The 17389-nt window shown below is 57.6% G+C and overlaps 1 protein-coding gene across 1 annotated transcript in view; it reads right to left on the bottom strand.

The window, feature by feature from the left end:
- HCN4 (hyperpolarization activated cyclic nucleotide gated potassium channel 4) overlaps nt 1–10383 on the bottom strand; it is a 45582-nt gene extending 35199 nt beyond the window's left edge. Inside the window, exon 1 of the mRNA XM_012640575.1 lies at nt 8691–10383. Coding sequence (XP_012496029.1) covers nt 8691–9472 — 782 coding nt within the window. The 5' untranslated portion in view covers nt 9473–10383. The remainder of the gene's footprint in view (nt 1–8690) is intronic.
- Between the last annotated feature and the right edge of the window lie 7006 nt (nt 10384–17389).

The raw sequence follows: 17389 nt of genomic DNA, 5'->3' as shown, positions 1-17389 counted from the left end.
CCTCCTCAAGCCCAGAGATGATGTATGAGCCAGCCCCGTTATGTATTAATTTCTGAAAGCTCGTTCACGCAGACATAACACATCCACCCACGTGGGTAAATGCTCAGATAGACACAAAATCATCAGCAGCCAATTATCAGGCCCCAGCAGCTGCCACAATCAGACCTGGAGGCCCCGCTGCTTATCCCGCAATTCGTGGTAGCCCAGAGCCCGGCGCGGTGGGGTGGAGCGAGCCCCTCTGTGGAGCTGGTACACCTTGGTGCCCAGCCCTGAGCACCGCCCTGCAGGTGCCTGGGCTTGCTGCCTGGCTGGGAACACCAGACAGCAGCCCCAAGCAATGAGAGAGCAGAGTGGGGTGGGGATCGGTCACGTGTTAGATTTGGTGGCTCTGGCGTCGGCAGTGGCGGCACTGTTGTTTATTTATAATTTGTACTTTACCTCCCAGAGAAAACCAGAGGCAGCTGGCTCAGATGCTAAGGGGTGTAGGTTCTCAGGGAGCTTAAGGACAGCAGGGAGGGCTTCCTGAATGGAGGGCACTGAGACTGGCTCGAAGGCTTTACGGACTCAAGTTCCTGACCCCCGACCAAGCCCTTATCTTGGTCACAGACTGAGCCCTGGCCCTAGTCATGGTCTGAGCCCCGATCTTGGCTGATCTTGGTCATGAGCTGAGCCCTGACCCTAGTCACAGACTGAGCCCTGATCCTGGTCACAGTTTGGGCCCAGATGAGGGTCTCAGACTGAGCTCCAACCTTTGTCAGAGACAGAGCTCTGTCCCTGGTCACAGACTGAGCCCTGATTCTGGTCCCACACTGAGTCCTAAACCACAGACCAGCTGCACTGCCTCACTTCTCTGAAGGATGTAATGAATAGACCATGTGACCGTCTATTTCTCTGGTGGACAGAACACAGACACCACTGGCCACTTGTCCCCTTTTTGCCTGAACCCCAATCACCTCCATCCACAAACAGGGGCGTCAATGGCACCTGGACGTGGTTCCAAAACCCCAGAGGTGCCCACACGGGTCAGGACCAGCCAGGGGAGGGGCAGGTGAGCAGGCATCCTGGCCCAGCAGCCCCAGGCCTGGGGTGAGGACGGCATGTCTCAGCCACCAGAGTCTCCATCCGCGGAGAGACTCCCTTCTTACGGAACGAGACTAAATTATGATGGAACCCTGAAAATACCTATCACCCCAGAAAGACAGTTGTGGGGCTGGAGTGACACAAAAAGCCTCCAAGTGACAAGACCACCCAGGAAAAGTCTAGTCTAGAAACCCTCTGGTTGGGAATTTGGGGGTGAATTTAAGCTTGAAGACCTTTGGAGACAAACGTTACATAACCCACTTGGGCTGTGGCTTCGTCTTTGGCATGGACTTACTCTGCGACCTTGGGCCAGTCGCTTGCTTCCCCTCTCTGCTCCTCATCTTTAAAAAAAGGCTCTAGGCCAGGGGCTTGCTAAAGCCTCTCCAGGCCCCATATTCTGAGACCTGATAGATTTCCTGTGCCTGCTGACCCCACCTTTCTGAGTTCCTCCTTGATGTTGGTTTTTTCTTTTGCTCATTTGTTTGTTTTTTGAGACAGGGTTTCCCTCTGTTGCCCAGGCTGGAGCGCAGTGGCTCAGTCACAGCTCACTGTAACTCAGTCTCCTGGGCTCAAGTGATCCTCCTGCCTCAGCCTCCTGAGTATCTGGGACTACAGGCATGTGCCACCACACCCAGCTCATTTATTTTTTTCCTTTTTGTAGAGACAGGGTCTTGCTATGTTGCTCAGGCTGGTCACCTTCCTCCTCAAGGTTTTAATTCTCAAGAGAATGTTTTCTTGAACTACTTGTGTCATTAAATTTTTTTAAAGCTAAGAGATAAAGGAGGCGAAGGAAGAAGTGGGAAGGAAGGGAGAGGGAGAAAGAAGGGACAAGCTTCAGCTTAGAGTTGCAGAGACCAGGGTCAAATTCTAATTCTGGTACTTCACAGCTGTATGATTTGGAGCAAATCTCTTTCTCTCTCTCTTTTCTTCCCCTCTCAGAGCCATACCTGTAAACTGGGGATAATAAAACTATTTTGAGGGCCACCGTGAAGAGTAAATGAAATAGGACATGTAAAGCTCCTAGCATAGCCGGGCACATGGTGGATGCTTCGTCAATGGTGGTTATTGATTGCGAACCCACCTGGCTTTAGTTCCTATTGATTCGAGTCCTTGATCATAAACTCGGACACCTACAGGGGTCAGGAGCTAAATGGTATGAAGACGGCTGGGTGGAAGACAGATGCCTTAGGGACCGCTGTAGACAGAGGCAACCGGAGAACAAAAGCCAGTATAAAGGAGGCAGCCTCTAGTCTCCTCCAGTTCCCTGCTGCATGCTGGGCAGGTGGGGCCAGAGCTGCCAGAGTTCCCAGGTGTTCAAGAGAAGCCCAGAAGCCATATTTTATGTTACATCTTTCTATTTTAAAACATTGGCTATGATTTGTTATGACACATTATGCTAGCCAAACAGAACACATCTGGGTGCTGGTGTATGTCCAGAATATATCCACGGGGTACTGCTTGGCAACCTCTGATCTAGTGTTCCTCAGTCTTATTTTGCATTCCCTTGGTGATAGGGAGCTCACCACCTCTCTATGCTGCCTCCTGCCTCAGTTCTGGGTGGGTGCTAATGGTAGAGAGTGTCTCCAGTGGCTTCCTAGCCCTTGGGACTGCAGACTTCCAGGCCCTGGCAATGCTTTCTCAGTAAAGAAGCCCGGCTGGCGAAGAACATCCTCTCCAAAGCCAAGACAATGCCCCTGCCCTCCTGCAGCCCTCGCTGGCTGGGAAGTATGAATTCTTCAGCATCCCCTGGGCGCAGGCACGACTGCCTGGCGGGCCGCAGTAGCCCTTCTATTAATTAGCAACTGGCAGCAGCAGTTTTGTAAGAGCCCTTGAGCCAAGCAAGCGTGTGCTGGAGCCGGCTGCCTCCTCAGTTATATGACAAGCCTCCAGGGGACTGGGGGCTGGACCTTCTGCTCTGGGTGAATTCCCCCAAGGTGGCCAGTGTTGTGGCAGGCACAAGGGCCACTCAGGCTGCTATGACACTTGTCAGCCAAATAATTTGCATGGAGGCTAGTGCCTTCCAGGGTAGGAGGGGGCAGGGAGAAGTGACAGTCAAGCCCAGCCCACATGGAGGCTGCTGGGCATGGCCTAGGGCAGGCGAGCGGGATATAAAATTGGACAAAGCCTCTGCTCAAGGTGCCAAGGCAGCCACTGTTACTCTGTTACTGGATGCCTCTGTCCTCCTCCTGGCTGGCCACTGCCAGAGCCACCTCACACCGGCTCCCCTGCCTGTCACCTCTGAACTCTCTCACTGACAACATCTGCTCCCTTCAGGAAATCTCAAACAGCACAGCAGTCACCGAACTCCCTGCCCCTTCTCCCCCAGCCAGGCCCATCCCTCTGGCCCTTCAGATGGGAAAAGAGCAGCAAAAGTGGTGGGACAGGATGGATTAGCGATTAGTGAGGGCCCTCTGGCCACCTGGTCTCCACCTGCCCACCCCCCCAACAGCCAGCATCCAGGGCCAGCAGGGTTCAAGCAGCAGCGCAGGACGGGGAGACAAGCAGACTGTGAATCCAGCACCCCAAAGTCTGCAGGCTCAGCTTGGCCCAGTCCACAGACTTCACCCTGCTGTCGGGACTGGGGGCCAAGGGCTCCAAGGCCAAAGGGAGAAAGCAGAGGCTCTGCCCTCAGGGAGCTCAGTTAGGGAGCTTAGGCTGAGCACGGAACACGCACATGGCCTATCACCTCAGTACTCCAGGCATGGTCCTGGTCAGTGCACCAGTGGCGTTAGCATCGTGTGGGCGCTTATCAGAAGTGCAGCATCCCACCCACCCCAGAACTAGTGAATGGGAATCTGTATTTTAAAAAGATCCCCAAGTGAGTTGGATGACATTACAGCATGAGAAGCTACATTATAACAAACACATCCAAATGCTCCATCCAAATGCCCCAGGTGGTCAGGGAAGGAGAGATGGACAGCGGCCAGAGTGGCCTGAGAGCGTGTCCCAGAAGACCCAGGGACATTGGACCTTAAAACAACAGAGAGAGGGCAGATGGACAGGTGGACAGACCAGCACCGTTGGAAGCTTCCTATGTAAGCCAGGCTCCCTGACAGCCTCAAAGCCTCGCAGCTCACAGCAGCCAAGGGGAGTGAAGAGGTAGGGCCAAGCAGGGGAGAAGGTGGCCTCATCATGTAGCCACCAGACCAGGAACTGGAGCCTTCCAACAGGGAAAACCTGGAGCCCAGGCCACTCTAATCGGGCAGTGTGAGGATCCTGGTCCTCTGCCTCTGTTGGGTTTCCGTACACCCAGCATCGTGGGGGCACCTCGGCCCTGAGTGACACCAGCCCCACCTTGTCATGTGGGGCAGGTCTCATCCCTGGAGAACCCTGCTGCCTGCTGTGCCAGCTGACAGCACCGCCCAGGCAGCTCACCTCGGAATTCCCCTCTGCAGCAAGGCACCCTTCCCCTCCAGTGCTCGCAGGGCCTGCAGCTCCTTCCAGCCTGGCGCTTCGTACTAGAGCAGCAGCAGCAGCATTCCTGGGCAGTGGCCCCCAGGAAGGCCCACCCAAGAAGGGCCTCAGAAACCCCAGACCCAGAGCCAGGTTGCTGCCTCCTTCCCCTTCACCATCTCCTTGAGAGGCCCAAGCCCCAGATTACAGAGGGACCCCCCCCCGACCAGGCTCCAGACAAGTCTGGCTCTAGGAGGCCAGTACCCACCTCCTGCTAGGCCCAGGCTCTCTTCTGGGATGGCCTAGAGTGGGGTTCACAACTTCAAGCCCCCAGGTGGTCCTCAACTTAGGCGACCACAGACACCAGAAGTGGAGTGCCACACTGCACATGTGTGCATATCTATGTATCTTCCTGGATAGAGACTACAGTTTCCAGCAGGTTCTCAGGGAGGTTTCTGACCCCCGGCAGTTCAGAACCTCTGGACTGAGCCAAAGACAGAGGCCCATGTGATCTGCCCAGGACCAAGGGGAGGAGGTAGTGAGGGCAGGGGAGGTGTGTTCACACAGTTCACTGCAGCTTCTCACCGCCGCAGGGCAACCACAGCTGTACTAATTTGTGTATGACATAGCCATAGGCAACAGGAACCCCATTTTCTAGATAGGAAAACTGAGGCTCAGAGTAGGCTCATTACCCAGGCAGGATCCCATAGCATAGCAAACAGGGCTGGGGAGGTGATGGGAGGTGAGTAATGGCAGGGACAGGGTGCCAGGGACCAATAACAGGAAGTCGGCTCACGCTACCCATGGCACCTGCCAGGCTACTGGCCCAGTTTCCATGATTTTAGAGCCCAGCTGTTTCTGCCCCAAGGAGAGGACACTTGAAGGCCCCCGCTTCCCTTCCCTTCCTCATGGCTTCAGGACGCTCAGGCTAGGAGAGGGCAGGGGCTGGGGATGAGAAAGGCCAAGCTTCTGCCTGCCTCTATTCTCAAGGCTGAGCTAGCTCTGGGGACATGCAATAGTTCCAGAACTGACGTCCCACACAGGGACTTCCCTGCCAGCCCCCCATCCACCCACACAGCCCCAAGACACCCACTCAGACAGACGTCTAGATACACACGCCCAGGCAGACTGCCTGAGCCTGACCAGCTTCTGGGAACGAAACCAGCTACATCTGCACTCGGGGTTCCCCCTCCCTTTCTCTCCTCTTGGTAAAATAGGATTATACAGATACTATGTTTTATTTGTTCTAGGTTCTCCAGGACACCATTTGTGTGGAAGGAAGGACCCACCCAGGACCCAAAGCCCAGTGAGCTTTGGACAGAAGCCCAGGGAGCAATGTCCCAGGGGGCTGCTGTGTCCTGCCCAATTCCCTTAACACACCACAAATACAAATTTCAAAAGGCAAATGGGGAGTGGGAGGGGAGGGGAGGCCAGACAGGTTGTGGAGACTGGAGGAGCCATGAGGGTGGCTGGGGCATGGTGTGGGGAGAGGGGACAGCCTAGAGAAGCCTATCATTAGCCATGGCCCAGGTTACGCTGGTCCCTCAGAGCGCAGTCCACTCCAGCCCTGGAAAAGGCACCCAGCCTTGCTCCCCAGGAACAGGAGATGCTAGAAGCAGCCCATGACAGCCAGCCCTGAACTCCTAACCGCAAACTCAATCTATCATGGTTTGTTGGCGATTCTTTACTAAACTAATTCTGCTCGATCAATGCTTCCTGCCCGTCAAAATGATGAATAAATCCTCAACTGGCCTGAGCAATGCTTGCAGAAGCTCTCGTGAAGCCTAAGGTGGGCAATGGGGATGGGCTCCATATAGATGCCCAAGGCCAGTGGCTGAAGCTCTAGGGACTAAGGCTTGGGGTGCTAGGGGAGGTGGGGGTTAGGCGGGGTTGAGTGGTGGGTTTTCTAAGCTTAGGAGACTTAGCTAGGCCCTTGCCTCTTTGACCTTCTGAAGATGAGACTGTTTTGGTTCAGAGGCAGAAGAGGCATGATCACTGCCCCTCCAGACACACTCTCAGATGGTCTTTCTTGGATTTCTTTCCTTACACCCCACCCAGCTCCAAGGTTGTGTAAAGAGGATGTGGGCTTCCAGCCACCAGCCCCTGTTGCTTATTGCACAAACCCAAAGCCCAGTCTGCCCCTTTTCCTGTCGCCCTTTTAACAATCCTACTGCATCCCCATCTCCCTGTCCCCACCACCCTCCCCTGCGGCCAGGTCCCAGGCAGCCTGCAGTTCGTGGGAGTTTCTGCAGCAGGGGGACTGCAGACAGACATACCAGGAGGGGCAGAGGTAAGACAGGGAAGGTGGGGAAGGATCCCATTTGATGAAATCAGCCCAGTCCTAACTCTTCACCGTCCAAGTAATGGAGACTAGGAGGGTAGGACCCAGTGCCCAGAAGGGCCTCAATCACTGCTTCCTGTCGACGGAGGCTAGGCATGCCTGGGGTTGGTCCTTTGCAGGCCCCCACACCAGGCAATGTGCTTGGTGATGAGAACCCAAATAGAGGCCTTCTGACAGCAAAGACAGCAGAGAGATGAGCAAGGGTGAGGAGGGTCCTTCAACAATCACAAGTGCTTGGTACTAGAACAGCCTATCTGTCACCACCACTGAGGCGTTCAGAGGGAGGAGAAACCCAGGACACCTAGGGAGTGGAGGAGACATGGCTCCTGCCCACTCCTCCCTAGCTCAGCCTGGGATCCTCAGGCCCCAGTGCTGGCCAAAGGGGAGTCCACTCTTTAGGAACCTGGCACTGGGAACCTAGCCACAGTTCCTCATGGGAGGGTCCCACATAGGCTCACACAATTTGATGACTATGGCTCTGTTCAGCCTGCCCTTTGGTCTCCCTCATCCTCTGGAAAGGGGAACCCTAGATATTAGGGTTAGGAAGAGTAGCCTCTCAAAAGAAAAAAAGGGGGGGGGCCTTTGTTCACCACCTATTTTAAGCCATCGAGTGTTGTCTGACTGGTCCTTCCCAGCATGAAAAATCTCTCTCATTGGATGGAAAATGGCTTTGCTCTCATTACAAACCCAGCTTCCCTGGAGTTTGCAAAGAGGGCTCTGGGCTGGCAAAATGCTCATTTATATAGGCAGGCAAGCAGGGTAGGCAAGGCAGGGAGACAAATAGGGGGCAGGGCCGGAGAGAGACAGAGAATGAGAGAATTAAACTCAGCTCAAAAAGATGAACATTTCCCAGACCTCCATCTTAACACTATGTATCAGGAAAGCCCAGAGGGGGACTGGGGGATCTCAGGACCTTGACTGAGGTAAGGGTATCCCTGATCCCAATCCCAGAGGCGACCAACAATTCCTGTTTTTGTACAGATACGCCCACAAGCGTCCAGTGGTATCTGCTGTTCAGTGGCATCTGACTCAGGTGGTGTGGGAGGGGGCAGGGTCCCTCTCCCTGACTGGCAGTCACATCTTTTGTTTGGGAACCCACAACTGACCCATGAGAGACCTATCAGCAGCTGGAGCGTGGGCCTCTGGGGTGGGGATGGGGCACTGGACAAGCTTGGTTCACAGGACAGCTGCTCACCAGTCAGAACACCAGGCATCCTCACTGACCACTATGAGCAAGGTCATGCCGCCCTGCCAGTCTGATGACACCTGCCCAGGGTGCCTGCTCCCTGGTCCACCACTCAGAACGAGGGGCTTGGCCCAGGGTTAAGGCAGCTGCAGAAGGCTTTCATCCTGGGCCTCAGGCCCCAGTGACCTCAGTCCCCCAGAGGCCTGGCTGCAGTCTCCCAGGGCACCAAAAGGCAGATAATGCCTGCGGTCAGCACCCAAGGATCCGGCCTGGCTGCTAAGAGGTCTGTCTCCCTTCATGGCCCTGCTCTCTCTGCAGGCAGAACGACTTGGAGCCTCTAGGATGGCCACCCTGACTCTGCAGCCTTGAAGGGGGAGGTGGAATGTGTGGCTTAAGGTGGCAGAGCCCTATCCTGGCTGTGGTTAGGGCTAGGCCACGCTCAGAGCACCTTTTCAGCCTGTCTCCAATGCGGCTCAGACCCGGGAAGACCAGTGTCTGAACACAGAGGAAAGTTCCCAGCGCAGTGCAGAAGGGCTGGGGGTGTCTCGGAGCCTAGAGGCTCCCGGCTTCTCTCGGAGCTCCCTGCGCAAGGAAGGAAGGAAAGTTAACTCCGGCTGGGAGGCAGGACCGGGAGAGGAAGCGTGCCTGCGACCGTGCGGAGCACTCACAGGACATCGCCGGGCCCCTTACCTGAAGTCGCTGTAGGGGTGGATAATCCAAAACCCCGCCGATTTAACCCTCTCCTGCTCGCGCTCCACGGCTTTCTGGCTGCCGAACATCCTCAGGGAGAATTTGTTGACTCCAGGCTGGAGCATGGCCCCGAACTGGCGCTGCATGAAGCCGGCCTGGCCCAGGCGCACCTCGGCCTCAGGGAGGATCTGGTCGCCCGCGGCCGCGCCTCCCTCCACTTTGATAGCGGTGTCAGAGGAGGGCTGCTCACAGGAGGCGGAGGCCGGCTGTGGCGGCTGCTGGGGCGGCGGCGGCGAGGCTGCGGGCTGCGCCGAGGCTCCGGGGCGCTCGGGCTCCGCCGCCAGGCCCGGAGGCGTCCTGTCCTCGCCGGGGGACGCGTCGCCCTCGGCGATGAGCCGCCGCTCCTCCGCGGAGTCATGCAGGTGCCCGTGACTGCTGCCGCTGCCCGCACCGCCGCCGCCGCCCCGGCTGCCCAGCGAGGCCAGGCTCCCGCGGAAGCGCCTGCAGTCGCCGTTCGTGCTGGACTTGGCCGCGCCGCGGGCCGGCCCCTCGCTGTCCGCTGCCCCGAGGGCCGCGCCCCGGGACTCCGTGCTGCCCGCGGCCACTGAGGGCGACGGCGAGGGCAGCGGCCGCAGCCGGATGCTCCTGCGGCTGGGGTCCTGGCGGCCCCCGGCCCCATCCTCCTCGGCGTCCTCTTCCTCGTCCATGATCCACGCCTTGGCCCCCACCTGCTGCGGGAGGCTGTAGAGCCGCTTGCGCATGGACGGCGGCAGCTTGTCCATGGCGCCAGGGGCCGGGCCGGGCCGGGGACAGGGGCGCGGCGCCGCGGAGCCGCTCCAGGTCCGCCCGCCTGCCAGCCCGCCCGTGGGGACTAGTCCTTCACAGCCGGCGCCGGGCCGCCTCAGTCGCCCATGCTGCGCGCCGCGGGGAGGCTCCCAGTCCGGCTCCGGGTCCCGGGCTCGCCGCGCTGCGCCTCCTCCCGGGCCGGGCTGGGCGCGGGGACCCCGCGCTCCCTCCCTCCCGCGCTCAGGGGCGCGGCGCGCGGCCCGGCTCCAGGCGCCCCGCCCCCGCGGGGAACAATGGGCGCCGGCACAAGCGGCGCTGCGGCCGCGGCGCTCCGGGAGCCGCTCGGGAGCGCAGGGCGCACGGCCCGCGGCTCCCGCGTGCGTCCCGGCGCGGGCGGACTGTCCGTCTGTCTCGCTGTCCGGGCTTTGTGGCCGGCCCCCCGCGAGCTCGCCTTCCTCCAGCCCGGCCGGCCCGTCCGGGGGCTCTCGCCGCAGCCGCGCGCAGCCCAGCGGCCCGCCGGGCTTACATCAACGGCCGCCTCCCCCGGAGAGCCCTCCGGCAGCGCTCGGGCTCCCGCGCCCCAGAATATTCATGAAGCCGCCGCGGCTCGCGAGTTGCCATAGGAGCGGTCCCGCGGCCGGGCCTGCCTACCTGGGCTTCTTAAAGGGGCAGAGCGCGCGGGCCAGGGCCGGAGGGGTCGGGGGCAGGCCGGCCGCCGGGCCGCGGGGGCCGCAGCGAGAGGCGTCCTCAGTCCTGCGCCCTCGAATGTGTTTCCCTGGCTAAGGGCTGGGAGCGCGCCTCGAGTCTAGGGCTCCGGCTTGGGCGGCGAATTCCCCATCCCAAACTGGAGGGGCGGGGTTTCCCAGTCTCCCTCTCCGAGCTCGGGCTCGCCTTTCCCCGCCACTTTGCTCCTCGGCGGTGGGGGAGGGTGCGGGTCGTCTGGACGCGGAGCCCCAGCCTTCCCGCAAGCCGCCTGGAGAGGGGGTTTCCGGGAAATGCGCTGCGTCGGGCGGCTCCCAGGGTTTTCCTGTGACATGGGCGGGGGGCGAATCCCGCGCCAGTCTTTCCCCTGCGACGCCTTGCAGCGGCCGGCGAGGAGGGCGTGGGGGAAACTCGGGGAGACACGCACGGGGCGTGCGGTGGGACCGAGCCCTTCGCGGTCAGACTTCGAGGAAATGCGCCTGCTGCAGCCACGGACGCGGGATGCGAGCGCTGGATCCCGGCACCGGTTCTCTCCGGGCTGGTTCTGAGGGGGCTTTGCGAGACGCGCCGGCTGCAGCGCGGAGCAGGTGGGCCTGCTCCTCTGGCGACCTGGTGGTACTCTCGGGCTGGCTTTGGATCCCCTTCTCCAAATTGTGACACCTCCTGTGTGGACCAGTGCTAGGGGAGCTCCTGCTCCACCCAGACGCCCACCCCTTCCCCCACCCCCAAGCAGCTGCACAGCCCCCACTCCCTTTGAGTCTGCTGCATCCCCAGAACGTCCCCCAGCTGTGTGTCCTCTTCCCGTGGACAGTGTCCGGGCTTATGGACAAATCCCACTAGCTCAGCCTGAGGTATAGCTCTATTCCTCTCCAGCACCCTGAGACAGCCTGACACCCCAGATGAGCTCAGAAACGGGGAGTGGGGAGAGATTGGGCATTAGAGGGAAGGGGTTGTCCGGGGAAAGTTGGGGACTGGGTTAATGCTGAAGTGAATCCTCAGCAAAGTCTGACAGGAGGGAAGCAAAAAGGTCCCCTGGCTCTGCCATCTCTCTGAGGAAGAACAGGAAGTTTTCTCCAAATGATTTTTCTACTCTCATTCTTACACCACTCGTGACCACCTCCTCTCCCAAACCCCATCCAGAACAGGCATTTTAGTGGCCAGATGGGGGCGGGGGGCGCAGCCAGGCAGGGGCTGTTCTGCTCTACCCACTGGACCACCAGACCTCCCAGGAGGTGGGAATGACTGGGGTGATGACATCACCCATAGCTGGCATTTCTACTTTTGAGCAGCTCTGAGCTGACAGTTCTCTGCACGGATGCTGGGAGGCCTAATCCCCGAATGTCCTTGGGTCTCCTTGAGAAGCAGTGTTCTTAACAGGCTGCAAGCCCTGCCTGCCCTGGTGTGCCGGCCACACGCGAGGAAGACCTCCATGTAACTCCCTCACTTCTGGGAGTTAGTCTGTCCTAACCCAGCTCAGGAAGTCTGCCCACACAGGCTTCCCAGTGACCTGAACCTCAGTTATGTCCCCATGGCCCCTTAGCTCCCATGAACCTGAGCACTGGTTACACAGTCTGTGTCCCCTTCTGGACTGAGGTCTCTGAGGGTAGAGCAGGTCCGACTCATCTCAGAGACCTCTGCGGCGTTGACGGAGAACAGATCAATAAATGTCAGCTCTTCTAATGAGTTAGGGACCCTGGAAGTTAGCTGATGACATTGAAAGGGATCCTTGGAGAAGACAAAGGATGTGGCCAAGGTTCTGCTTCCTGGGATACTGCTGCCACAGGGTGGCTAGGGGACAGGGCTTCTTAGTTCCTCCCCCGTAGCACCTCACTTACCCTCAATTTGGCTAGCAACACCCATTCACAACCATCTAGGACCAACTTGGGGTACAGAAACGACTGTCAGATAAATCAGGCTCACAGTAACCCCTGATGAGTTCTGGCCTCTCCTGTCTGTTCTGTGTGAAAGCCCTAATGGAGGACATCTGTGGCGTGCCAGCAGTCTGGGGACAGAGAAGCCCCAGGTCCTGCCCTTGGTGGCCTCCAAGTTGTAAGGAGGCTGAACTCATGCTCAGGAGTAGAGGAGAAAACTCAACACAGGGAAGAAATGTGTACTAAATCATGCCCCAACCATGAGAAATTTGAAAGGGAGATCTCACTGAGCTTGGAGTATCGAGGGAGGGCTTCCTGGAGGAGAGGGCCAGACTCGATGAAAGACATATATCCAACACTTTATACTTCATTTGTTAAACCACAGGCAATTGTGATTTTTGTGGGCCCATTGTGTTCAAATTTTGGCAGTTTCACATGGCTCAACCTAACATTTTTACTCCCATTTGCAGGCAAGAGAACTAAAGCACAGAGAGGTTAAGTGACATGCCCAATGCCTCATTGCAAGAAACTGATGGAGCTGGAACTTCAATCAAGGTATCCACAGGTCAGGCTCTGCTCTACTGCTCAGTGGGTTCACACAGGTGGGGTGGGGCAGGCACAGGGGCGGGAAGGAGAGGAAGCAGAAAGAAGGTGAAGAATGGAGAGGAAATACCCCCATTCTGTAATCTCCCCATTACTCCACTCAGGTCTCAAGCCGTCTCCTTTCCAGCACCGCCTAGAAGGCCTGGGGTCTGCTCTGGTTCCTCTGATAACAAGTAGCCAGGACCTGGGGACCCCAGCAAGGGGAAGGCCTTGCCTCAGGACTGGGCTGTGGAGAAGACCTGCTGCTCTCAGCATCTGTGGGTGTCTGGGGGATTCCAGGAGACATATGGGCCCCCTGCAGGGCTGTCTGGGCCTGAGTATCCCTGGAATGCAAACCTAGAAAACATCTGAGTCTAAGAGAGAAGGGGACTGGGGCGGATGGGCTTCCTTTCCTGGAAGGGCACTGAATATCAGTGAAATTCAAAGAGCTCCTGGGGTGGAGTGTGGAATGTAGCTGATTGTATGTATCAACCTCAGACCTTATTTGGTGGGGACCAGGATGGGCAGAGCGGGGTGGGAAATTCTGGGAGATTATTTGCTATGGGCCAAGGGCATTGTTCTTGCTTGAAGAGGCAGCTCTGGGGTAGGGCAGTGGCTCCCACACCCTGCAATACCAAAGTTTTAGCCAGTTCTGCTTGAAATGAAAAAAAAACAAAAAAAAAAAACAGAGAGAGAGAACAATGTGGGATATTTTAGGGTAAGTTTTCCAACTGTCCTTTCTTAGAAGGCTGTCTTTATTCTAAGGTTATATCCTTGCTACATTCTCTGTGTTAAAAATGCCCTTTTATGAAATCATGGTTCTGGGAGATGGTATTTTTTATGTCTCTGGCTAACTAAAAACTTGGCATAGGGTTCTGTGTTTGTTCCCAAAAATCATTTTTGAAATGTTATTAGTCTGTGAATTCCAAAAGCCTGGGAATCCCTGCTGTAAACAATAGAGCATGAGACTGGAAACAAAAGCTGTAGAATTAAATACTTCTCTGTCATTTACTGCCTGTGTATACCCTGGTCTTTCTCGTGTGTAAAATGGGTTTAAAGATATATACTTCAAAAGTTACTGCAAAGACTAAGTGAGAAAACAGATGCACCTAGCATAACATCTCATTGGTGGTAAGTTCTCAATAAACGCTGAATAAAGAAATGATTGAATGAAACCTACGTTACCCAATGGAGGGGAAGACACTTGGCCTTGGAATCTGATTTAGCTCATAGAGTCATCTTAAAAATTGCTGTTGGGATGAAAGGGAAGTCTTACTATACAAGATTACTTCCTCTGATTCTTCGTCCTTCATAAGCCCTGGCTGGGTCTCCAAAAGGCAGACTTGCTTCTTCTCTCTGGGACGGGCACTTGCCCTGGCCCTAAGCTCTACAGGCAGCTGCCTAGATGGGATCAGAGACACGGACTTGGAAGCCACACTTTTGACCCTGTGCTCAAGACCCTCTGAGAAGACAGGGGAGGGGAGAGGGCGGGATCCGTATACAGATGCCACTTCACCTTCTCGTTTAGCACAGATATGGTCTTGCCCACACTACCTTCTGCTCTGCTCCAAGGCAGATCTGCTCAGGGCTGGACAGGGACTAGGGACACACAGACTTCCTGCTGGACGTCCTGACCTGAGACGAGGCCTTCAGGAAAGAACACTGGAATCAGTAACATTCCTCAGGTTTCCGGTCCCAAAGCTTCCTAATGAAAAACCTGGAATGGGGAAGGGGCACACAGGGGGCAACCAGATTGGATGTAGATGTACGGGGGAAACAAATCAGCCAGCTGTCATCACCAAGCCCTTGGGTGCCCAACGTTGTGTACAGACACACATGATGGAGGCCAAGAGGCAGAGAGATGCCCTAACTTGGGCGATTCCTGGTCTGGTCAAAGCAGCAAAAGGTCATTGCAGAGGTTTGTAATCAAGGGTAACAGTAAGTGGTTCAGAAGTTCAGAGCAGTGATTCCCTTGAGTATAGTCAAGGTGGGCTTCCTGGAAGAAGTGGAAAGGGAACTGGATTTTCTAGGCAATGGTTACTCTGTGTGTATATACATGTGTTTGTGTCTGTGTGTGTGCTCACACACACTTATTATGGGGAAAACAGTGAATGGAGTAGCTTGGGAAAGGGATGAGACCTGCTGGATTCTCACAGTGGGGTCAACGAGGATAGGGATAGGGGCAGGTGTCCAACTTAGGGGCTCACTAAGCTGTTGCCCTGAACTGGCGTTAAGAGAATTCTGCTGTCTCCATAGAAGGACCGTATCAGAGCCTTCTGATCCCTCTCCTCCCAGCACTCTCACCCCCGGACGCTGGCTGTAAAAATATGCTGGGAGCCCACACGCCAGCTCCGCCATCACATGAAGGCCTTAGCGAATAAGAAAGCCCCTGCGGGCTCAACTTCCCATTGGGCTTGCCATCTGCTTCCTTTTCAGTTCTGCCCAGTCTCTCTAGGATCTAGGGGCGTGAGCTATTGTACTGTCCTGTTCTCCACCCTCTGCCTCTGCGCAGGACCCCGCCTGTGAGCACGGGGGGCCCAGCAGCGCCCCAAGCCCTTTCATCTCGGGGCCAGTCCTGGCTCCACTGCCCTTGATCTCCCTACTCTCCCCAGTCCTACGCACCCGGATGTTCCCTGGGGACTCTGCCAAAGCACCGGGTAGAACCTCATGCCCCCTCCACCCTGGGGAGGCTGGAGAAAGATGTGCTGACAGCTCAGCCAGGCCTGGACTGTGTCTCTGTGTCCTGCTGGGGCTCCAGGACGTCTGGGCCACCTGGACTCAGAGCCAGGCTGGAGAGGGAGGCACGGGGAGGGGGAGGCCCCTGAGGTGCCGGCTGAGCACAGCTGCCAAGAAGTAAGTACCAGAGACTCCTCTGTCCCAGGTCTGGAATCCAGGCTAAAGTGAGTTCAGACAGGGGCCCCCGAGTGGTCTCATCAGCTGGGGCTGGAGGCACCAGGGAGGGAAAAAAGGAAGGGACAGAATGGACTGGGAGGGGAAGAGGCTCAGCACATGGGCCCGGGTGGGTGGTGGAGGGAGGGGCCATGCCAGGGCAAGGGGCTTCCCTGGGCCCTGAGATGACCCAGGGAAGGGACTTGGCTCTCAGTCCCCGTTGACACTGGGCCCTGTCCTCTCCACCACTTCGCTATATTTTCTTCCTCCTCCAGTTTCACTGCACCCCTTTCTTTGTCCAGCACTCGCCCGTGTATTTGCCCAGTGAGCGCTGGGGTACCTACTCTGGTGGGCTGCAGCAGGCAGCCCCTCGTCGCCAGGTGCCTGCAGGCTGAGGCGAGACTAAGACAGATTCAAAACCTGACATGAGGAACCCGAGGACAGAGCAGGCTGCGTGGATAAGAGGCCGGAGAGCAGGGAGAGGAGAGAGGCGGTCGTGTCCAAATTGGTCTGACGGGGCGGGGAGGTAGGGGCACACCAGCCGCCAGGCCCAGCGTGAGCAGAAGCGGGGGGCCAGACACTGGGGCGGGCAAGCATTCAGGAGCAGCAAACACAGGACATAAAGGAGGTTTGCTCTGGAGGCAAAGGTGGGCAACTGGAAATGACTCGAGATAGGCCAGGACTTTGGGGAGAGTCGTTAGGTTGCGCCCTGGAGCCCAGGCCCATGCTCAGCTCTGCAGTGAGTGAGCAAAAAGAATAGGACGCAGTCCCTGCCCCCGGAGCTTACCGTGGGGGCGAGGAGATGACAGCAACGCGTGAAACCATGCAGTCATCCTGCCAGCGATGGGGGCCGGGTCCCTGACCCCCGTGGACACATGGAGTGGGCCACAGCCAGGCGTGGGCTCGGGAGATCCGCTCTCCAGCTCCCTGAGGAGCGCGGCTGTCGCACAGGCCCCCGGACAGCCTCCTCCCGCAGCCCCGCTCCAGGGCAGCCTGCTGGTGCGGAGCCTGCTTCCGCCATGTAACAAGAGCTGCACCCCGCAGGCCACCGCGCAGGGCCCCAGGCAGAGGCAGAGCCAGGGAGAGGGTGATAGAGACTGTGACAGGGCCGCGATAGAGACGGTGACATGGGCTATGACAGAGACCATGAGCCGGTTGTCACATAGGCTGTGGCAGAGACTGTGATAGAAACTGTGACATGGGCTATGACAGAGGCTGTGAGTGGAGTTGTCACATAGGCTGTAGCAGAGACTGTGGCAGAGGCTGTGGCAGAGGCCGTGGCAGGGGCCGTGGCAGGGGCCATGACGGGCCGTGACGAAGGCCGCAGTGGAGGCCGTGATGGAGGCCATGGCGGAGGCTGTGATGGAGACTGTGGCAGAGACTGTGGCAGAGGCTGTTACAGAGACCGTGACAGGGGCCGTGACAGAGATCGTGACAGGGGCCGTGACAGAGGCTGTGGCAGAGGCCGTGGCAGAGACTGTGGCAGAGGCTGTGGCAGAGGCTGTGACAGAGACTACAGAGGCCGTGACAGAGACCGTGGCAGAGACTGTTGCAGAGGCTGTGGCAGAGACTGTGACAGAGACTGTGACAGAGGCTGTGGCAGAGGCTGTGACAGAGACTACAGAGGCTGTGACAGAGACCGTGACAGAGACCGTGGCAGAGACTGTGGCAGCGACCAAGGCAGGGACTGTGGCAGAGACCGAGGCAGAGACTGTGGCAGAGGCTGTGACAGAGGCCGTGACAGAGACTACAGAGGCCGTGACAGGGGCCATGACAGAGACCGTGGTAGAGACTGTGACAGAGACTGTGGCAGAGGCTGTGACAGAGACCGTGGCAGAGGCCGTGGCAGAGACCGTGGCAGAGGCCGTG

Source organism: Propithecus coquereli, unplaced genomic scaffold (genome assembly GCF_000956105.1).
Source record: "Propithecus coquereli isolate 6110/MARCELLA unplaced genomic scaffold, Pcoq_1.0 Scaffold155, whole genome shotgun sequence".
Taxonomy (NCBI): domain Eukaryota; kingdom Metazoa; phylum Chordata; class Mammalia; order Primates; family Indriidae; genus Propithecus; species Propithecus coquereli.
Note: the sequence above shows the minus strand (reverse complement) of the source record. Positions and strands in the feature narration are given on the sequence as shown.